General features: G+C 47.3%; 1 protein-coding gene across 1 annotated transcript; it reads left to right on the top strand.

The window, feature by feature from the left end:
* The first annotated feature begins 1,744 nt into the window (after positions 1–1,744).
* On the top strand, positions 1,745–8,142 carry PIM1 (Pim-1 proto-oncogene, serine/threonine kinase). Its single transcript, XM_089514768.1, has 6 exons — positions 1,745–2,109; positions 2,254–2,360; positions 2,880–2,930; positions 3,065–3,431; positions 5,148–5,324; positions 6,646–8,142. The coding sequence occupies exons 1-6, from the start codon at positions 2,025–2,027 to the stop codon at positions 6,801–6,803; spliced, it is 945 nt and encodes a 314-aa protein (XP_089370894.1). The 5' UTR covers positions 1,745–2,024; the 3' UTR covers positions 6,804–8,142.
* Positions 8,143–8,564: the final 422 nt, after the last annotated feature.

Here is an 8,564-nt window from a genome sequence, read left to right on the forward strand (position 1 = left end):
TGTGAGTAGTGCGTGAGTAGGGAGCGTGTAATGAGAAGGAGGGCTGCTTTGGACAAAGCAGGAGTGGGATGGAGCATGGAGGCCTTTCTTCTCCCTCATTGCCTCCTCCTTCTCCTCCATTTTCCCGCCACTGGCCAGGAGCTCCCTTAACCCCTTCCCCTCCATCCTCTCCTACTTCCCAACTTCATCCTCCATCTCTCTTTCCAACTCCAGCATGGAAATTAGAATAGTCCGTGCCATTGTATTTAGGGTGACCAGATATATCCTCTACATACTGATTCTACAGACTGACATGGCTGTATCTTTGAATTTTACAATTCCCAGGATTCCCTAGCACTGAGCCAGGGCAGTTAAAGTGGTGGTCTCAAACTGGCTTGTTTCTGCACTGTGTTTTGGGCCATAGAAGCATGAATTTATATTTATATGAGTGGTTTAGCTTTCATTTGGGCAATGTCCTCCATTTTTTCCTCGAATGCCCTACATTTTGTGGTGCCTCGTCCTCCTTTGCGGTGAGGATGTGTGTGGGTCACCCTGGTATGATTGCTGTCCATTCATATCTGGTCACCTTGCGTTGTATTCCCAATCACCATGTACAGATACAAAAGATAAGAAGAAAATCAATACATTGGAGATGTGGTGCTGGAGAAGAGTGTTAAGGATATTGTGGATGGCCAAAAAGACAAACAAATGGGCCCTTGAACAGATCAAGCCTGAACTCTCCCTGGAAGCCAAGATGATCAAACTGAGGCTGTCATACTTTGGCCACATCATGAGAAGACATGAAGAAAAGACAATGCTGCTAGGAAAGGTGGAGGGACATAGAAAGAGAGGAAGACTGCACACTCTATGGATGGACTCTGTTAAGGAGGTTATGGGGTCCAGGGTGAACAGGCGTCCTCCTTTTCCCGGAAGCGTCCCTACACTCCAGCCTTTAGTCCAAGAGGAATTCCAAACTGTCCTCCATCTTGGGTGTGACTCAGAAGCATGGATTTTCATTTCTAAGGAGTTTATCACATGAAGGATGTCAGGAGTTTATCCTGTGAATATCCAGGAAAAATCACGCAGCTACACAAAATGTCACGATGTCACACAAAACCTGCCATAAAAGTGGTCACAAGGAACCATTAACACGCATCTTTTTTTCTTTTGGGATTGCAGCGGCGATACATTTCTGACATTGCTTTTTATTTGCATGTGATAACCATGTATAGTGTATTATCCCCATATAGGTAACTATAATATAGTGTATTATCCCCATAGTCATATAGTGTATTATCTCCTATATACTGTATTTGGTGTATTCTAGTGTATGGTGTATTATCCCCATATAGCTATACTATAATATAGTGTATTATCCCCATATAATGTATTATATAGTGCATTACAGTGCATAGTGTATTATATAGTGTACTATCCCCATATAGCCATATAGTGTATTATCCCCATATAGTGTATCATATAGTGCATAGTGTATTATATAGTGTACTATCCCCATAGTATTATCCCCATATTAGTGTATTCTAGTGTATTATCCCCATATAGTATATTATATTATGCATTGTATTATAGTGCATAGTATAACAGCCACATAGTAGGGGATTCATTGACAATGAGAGTTAATAACAACACCCTCCCTCTCCCCTCAGAGAGAGAGAGAGAGAGACGCTCTGCCCGCCCTTCCCCTCCTTCTTTGGCGCCTTTTCCTTCCCGCCACGTCGAGTCTCCTCAGCGGCCCCCATTCTGACGGAGGGGCGTGGCTGCCTGGGCGAGAGGCGTTTGATTGGCGGAGGAGGCGGGGGTGGGCGTGGCGTTCCGTGGCGGGAGCCCCTCCCCCTGGCGCCTGTGCCTCCGCCCCTTTTACTCCAGGCGGGCTGAAGCCGGGCCGCTTCGCCACACGGGAGGGAGACGCCGCCCGGCCTCCCAGACGAGCACGACGCCTCTTCCTCCTCCTCCCGCTGCTTGCCTTGCGCCAGTGCCGCCGCCGCCGCCTCGGAGAGACCCGGACACGCGGCCAGGGCGGGGACATGCTGCTCTCCAAGATCAACTCGCTGGCCCACCTGTGCTCCTCCGCGCCGGGAGGGGACCTGCACCCGGCCAAGCCCCTGCCAGGTGGGTGGCGGCAGCCGGGCTGCTCCGGGGCCCCTGCCTTTGTTTTCAGGGGAGCTGCGGGCAGGGGATTCCCTTCCCCTCCCTCCCTCCCTCCCCCCTGGCCATCGGCCTCTCATTCTTATGACTGGCATTGTTCTTTGGCAGGGAAGGAAAAGGAGCCCCTGGACAAGCTCTACCAAGTGGGCCCTCTGCTCGGCAGCGGGGGCTTCGGCTCGGTCTACTCCGGCACCCGGCTGGCGGATGGGGTCCCGGTGAGTGGAGGGGGAGTGGGCCCGTTCCCATGGGGGGCTGGGGCTGGTTCTGGCGGATAGGGGCCCCCCACCCCTCCGACAGAGACCCACTTCCAGAATGGTGCCCCCCTCCTAGTCTGGTTGGGCCTGATTCTGGTGGATAGGGCCCCCTCCTCCAGAATCCGTTCCCAGAATGACTTTCCCCTCTTAGTCCCAGTGGGTGGCAGGGACTGATTCTGGTGGATAGGGCCCCCTCCAGAGTTCATTCTCTGAATCCCCAAGTCTCAGTGGGTGGCTGGGTCTTCATTCTGGTGGATTGCTCCCCTCCCAAGTCCCAGTGGGTGACTGGGCCGGATTCCGGTGGATAGGGCCCCTTCTCAAGTCCATTCCCGATTGGGCCCCCTCCGAGTCCCAGTAGGTGTCTGGGTCCTGAGAGCCCCCTTCCACTTGCCCCTTCTTTTCCCTCTTCTTGATCTCGTTTCCTCATTCATCTCCACCAGCTGTATAAGGCTTATCAGTTTTTTTGTATTGTGTCTGCAGGTGGCCATTAAGCATGTGTCCCGAGACCGGGTTTCAGAGTGGGGAGAACTGGTAAGTAGGGTTTATTTTGGGGGGAGCGTCTTTTGTAAGAACCCCCCCTCCCCAGGTTGACAAGTTTCCTCCTTCCATGCCTGGATCCTCATCTTCATCTCATGGACCATCTTTGTCTTTTGCCTTCCTTGCAGCCCGGTGGGACCAGGGTGCCCATGGAGATCTTGCTCCTCAAGAAGGTCGGCTCCGGCTTTCGAGGCGTGATCCGGCTCCTGGATTGGTTTGAGAGGCCGGACAGTTTCATCTTGGTTTTGGAAAGGCCGGATCACGTCCAGGATCTCTTCGACTTCATCACGGAGCGAGGGGCTCTGCCGGAGGATTTGGCCCGCAGTTTTTTCCGCCAGGTTTTGGAGGCCGTTCGACATTGTCACAGCTGCGGGGTCCTGCACCGGGACATCAAGGACGAGAATATTCTCATTGATCTAAGTAAGGGAGAGCTCAAACTTATAGACTTTGGATCCGGAGCGCTCCTCAAGGACACAGTGTACACTGACTTCGATGGTGAGTATGATCCAGAGTGACAGACACCCTTTTCCTGGAACACATCCTACATTTCAGTCTTCTGTCTCCAGGAGGAATGCCAAAACGTCCTCTATTTTGAGCATGACTGAGAAGCATGGACCTATATTTATATGAGTTTTAGCTTTTATTTGGTCATGTCCTACATTTATTTGAATGCCCTACATTTTGGGGTGCCTTGTCCACCTTTGTGGTGAAGACATCTGGTCACCCTGATATGAGGATCATTTTCCATTCACTGCTGGGAGCCAGGGAGCTTCCTTTCCCAAACACTGTGTTCCTTGCCTCTGAGTGCTCAGTGACTTCTCAGGAGAGGAACATGTTCTTCCTCTAAGCTGCATGACTCGTCCCTGGGAAATGCATTTTGTCCTGAATGTGCCTACAAACCCCTCCGTTGCTAAGAGATTTAACTCCCTGCCAGTTGCTAGTCTTTGCTCTTGATTAGGAGATTGCTCTTCTAGAGGTCTGGAGGACTCATAAGACCCTCCTTGCAGTGCCAACACAAAAAGTGCAATTGGGCAACAGATCTGCTGAAAAATTTCAGCATGGTTGCCAGTTCACCTGCTAGATGACGCAGATTAGTCTGGGTCTTCCAACCTGCAAAGGTTGAATGTCAACATGCCGACAGCCCTGCAATTCAAAACCCAGGGATGCTAATCCTAGCCTTATAACCCAAATGGAAAGCTTAGGGACCGTATTTGTATCTTTCTGCGTAGAGTATATAGACCAGAGGATTTTGTATTCTGCCCTTCCTAGTGATGGCTAAATACAAAAGGAGAAGGGAGGGAGGTGATTGTTCAGAAGAATGGTTGCTGCTGCCATCTCACTGAATTAATCATCTCAGTTGGGAAGTTGCTTTGCGTCATGGCACCAATGTTGTGAAATTTAATCTACCAAGAGATCTGTTACAGCCAGTTACTTTGCTTTCCTACCAAGAAGTATGTGCATGTTATTTCTAGGTGTTTGTTTTGTATTTTTTTTAAAAAGGGGGGGCGGGGGAGTCAGTGGAAAGTAATCCAAGTAATGGTGTTAAGATTAGAAGGGAAACTTGATCTGCTCATGGACACAAATGGTATTCAGAAAACAAACCAAGCTTCTTGTGTTGGCAACAGCGGCATCTCCTAGCCAAGAGCCGTTGATTTCAAAACAAACCACTCCTGGCTTTCGCTTTGTTTTGGTTTTTTTGCCCTCTGAATTCCCGAATGGCATGAGCTGCCTTGCATTTTTGTGTTTTGTTTTGTGTTTAATTTAATAACGGTTAATGACCAGGGATGGCTTAGCTCCTCCCCACATTGCCCTCTTTCTGGCTCAGTTTCCCAAGCTGGTGGTGCCCTCTGGTGGATCCTGGAGTATTTTTTTACAACCCAAAGTTTGTAAACAAGAGTCACGTGGCTGGAAACCAGACAAGCAGCTCTGACCTTCCTTTCCTTGCTTCCTGCGGGGAGGCGGAGAGATCAGATGCTTGCCAGTGTGTCACCCTCAACTACCTCAAAGGGAGGGAAAATTCATTTGAAATTGCCTTACAAAGAGACAAGCATGCCAGCTTTCCTGCAATTTGAAACCAATGCTTTTTCAGTTCTGGTATCTTCATCTATGTGACCAAGCACTGTGCATGGATTGAGCCAATAAGGGTTGTTTGACAGGGACTTTTTCTACATGTTTAGTTCTCTTAATGATGAAAGCTGCCTCATTTTCCAGGAACACGTGTATATAGTCCTCCAGAATGGATTCGGTTTCACAGATACCATGGCAGATCTGCTGCTGTCTGGTCACTTGGTGTATTACTTTATGACATGGTCTGTGGAGATATCCCTTTCGAGCACGATGAAGAGATCATAAGGGGTCAAGTCTATTTTCGACAAAGGGTTTCTCCAGGTAAGTGTTTCTTGTCTTTATTTGCTAACTTAAAGGGGGGGGGGGAATAATTGAAGTTCTAAGTGTAACAAACCCTATTATCATTTTTGGCATTCATCAAGCCATTTAAAGAACACCCAGGGCTTATCTTTCCCCTCATCTTTGGAAGATAGCACTTAGTAATTATGAACATTGTAAACTTAGATATGGGATGGAATCATTTCACCCTTCAAATGTTGGCATGCAGCTCCATTGTTCTTACATCTGGAAGGCCTCATGATACCCACTTATGAAAGATGTTGCTGCCATGTGCTAGTGTACTGAGTCAGCTGCAGCTTTTAAGAAAGACTTCAGTGATGCAGGCAAACTCACAGAATTTGAACTGAGTTACATACAGCTACATTCTGGCGGGTTACAAACCGCCTGTTTGGGGTGGGCTGCATCCGCCCCTTTCCCCGCTGTATCGGGGCCTCAGTGTCCAGAGCGGCAGCCGCTGAGGCCCCGATCTGCCGCTTTTCGGGCTGCAGGGAAGCGGCAAAAGGCCCCTTCCCCGCAGCCTGAAAAGGGGTGTCCCTGGGGCTTCAAGCCCCAAGGACACCCCGCGGTGGTGGGGAGGAGGAGAAAGGGGCTGCTTGGCCCCTTTCTCCTTTGGTCCGCTGGGCGCCCTGGCGCGGAGCGAGGATGTCACGTCCGCGCCACCCTGTATAGAGGCAGCGCGGCCGTGATGTCCTCATGGTGGCAGCCGTGTGGAATGGGCGCTGCCATTTTGTGCGCGCAGAGCGCGCACTAGGGTTAGGGGGGTGCAGAAGCACTGCCCCTTTCTAACCCTAGTACGCGCTCCGTGCGTATTTTCTAGCCCGTCTGTAACGGGCCATAATTGGTATCCACGGATTCTGCATCCAGATCCCAACCATCCATGTCTTGAAAATACTCTAAAATAATACAGTAATAATCCAAAAAGCAAACCTTGATTTTGCCATGGGGTACCATTTTATTATGCCATTGTGTAATGAGACTTGAGCATCCATGGATTTTGGCATCCTGGAACCAAACCCCAACAGATACCAAGAGCCAACTGTATTCCCCAAATGGTCTCTTCTTTGCCCCTCAGCAGCTCATTTTGTTGCCAGATCTCTTGTCTACACAAGGAACTCTTATGTTACTGAGCTTTGGCACAAAGCATCCAGTAGAGTGCATGAACTGGTTAAACATAGTGGTGGGCACATGAACCAAACTTTTGTTATGGAGTAAGTTGGAAGGATTGTACTGCAGTAGATGTGTTCTCCTGTTTTGCAGTCTTCTCATGAGTGGACCTTTGCTAAGTTTCTCCTTTCTTTTTTAGAATGCCAGCATCTCATTAAGTGGTGTTTAGCTCTGAGGCCTTCAGACCGGCCATCTTTTGAAGACCTTCTGAACCATTCTTGGATGCAAGATGTCCTTCTGCCTCAAGAAACGGCAGAGATCCACTTGCACAGTCTGATTCAAGAATCTAGCAAATAGTAATGTGTCTCCACAATGGGGTGCAAAGCAGAATTCTGCCCTACTAAGCCTGGCTGAGTGGGGATTTTTACAGGAACACAGTTCCTCTCATTCCAGACAAGGCTGCCTTGAGACTTCTCCATGTCTGAAGAAACCCATCTCCTGCTAGAGTGGACTAGAACTCTTTGGGTTTGCCTTGCAAATCTCCTTGCCACTTGGGCAAATCCATGCATCTCCATAACCTGCTGAATCCTACAATATGAAATGAGGGAAGCAGAGAACTAGAGCAGATGCTTCAGCTGGGAGAATCTGGGTACAGGAGCAGGGAAGGAAGGTACTGATTTGGAGTGGCTGCCCGTCTTCACTGTGTCATCTGATCTGAGTGCCTTCAGTTGCAAATTCAGCTGTGCTGGAGGAACATACTTGAATATTCCTTCATTGCTACTGTCTCAAGATTCTCCTGTGCTATTCCACCTTTTAAAAAAAGAAGTACTTCAGAAGAGGCTGGGGGGATAGGCTGGCACACTTGAGATTCTCATTTATAGTCCAGTATGAATTCTTTTGAGTTTGCTCTTTCAATCTATTGAGCGAAGGTGTCTTCAAGTGCACAAACAATGCAAACATACTAACTGTAAATTTGTACAGAACAGTACAGGAACAAAGCTTGGTGTACAGAAGATTGTAGTTTATAATGTTTTTACTTCTGTTGTTTTTTAATTTATTTCTAGGATTTTTAAAATGGAATGTCCTAATTTGTAGGATGTTATTTATTTAATTTATGAATCACCTCACTGCTTCAGCTGCTGACCTGGTTTCCTCACACTGCCCTTTCCTCTTCCTCCTGCTCCCATTCCCTTCCTCATTGGGTTTTCTTGCCTCTTGTTCTGCTCTGTTTGATGTCTTGCCACTGTATGGAGCAGCTGACCACCTTTCAGCCATCTATAAATATTTCTAGCTGTGGGCTGTTCAGCCTCTGTTTGAGACATGTTTCCACAGGTATTAGAGCAGTGGTCCCCAAACTGCTTTTTAAGAGATTTTGGACTTCAGCTCCCAGAATCTTAAACTATTGGCCAATGTGGCTGAGGCTTCTGGGAGCTGAAGTCCAAAATCTCTTAAAGGGTACAGTTTGGGGACTACTGTATTAGAGTGTGTGAGTGAATGTGTGTGTGTATATAGCATTTGTATATAGTGCTCTTACTGAAAATGGGGCAAGATACTTTGGACTTCAACACTGTCAGACTTGTATAAGTAATTTGGTGTGTAGTCTGCTGTTTTTTTAAAAATAGCTAATACTGTACAGTAAATTCAGAAATGCTATTTTTTTTATACATGCTGTTTTAAATAAAATCACTTGATTTAATCAGTCTGGCTCTTAATGATCACAACAGGTCAAAAGTAGACTTGATTGGCTGCTCTCATCTTCGGTTGTTAAACACTAATGGTTAAGGTATGGTTCAAATCTTATCACATAGCATATTCTGTAACTAGAACAGTTCAACAAAGAGACAGTGGAAAGTTGCAGGAGTGATATGAATTATACACATTCATGTATGATTGATGCCAATAAATTGCCTGAGGTATTAATGTTCATTTTATACGATAGCTACGGTCTCTTGTTATAAAAAATTGGATTACTACAAATTTCTAGAAGATGACTAGGGAAATGAGTTGGGGAATATTACTAAAACTGCACTGTTCACATACTGTGCAAGCTAAATGTACTGTTAAGACATTAAATCCCACAATAGGTTCACCCTAGGATTGCCATAAGTGGGAAACTCC

The sequence above is a fragment of the Sceloporus occidentalis genome, unplaced genomic scaffold, assembly GCF_023333645.1.
Source record: "Sceloporus occidentalis isolate IW3139 unplaced genomic scaffold, rSceOcc1.0.p SCAF_3, whole genome shotgun sequence".
NCBI lineage: Eukaryota > Metazoa > Chordata > Lepidosauria > Squamata > Phrynosomatidae > Sceloporus > Sceloporus occidentalis.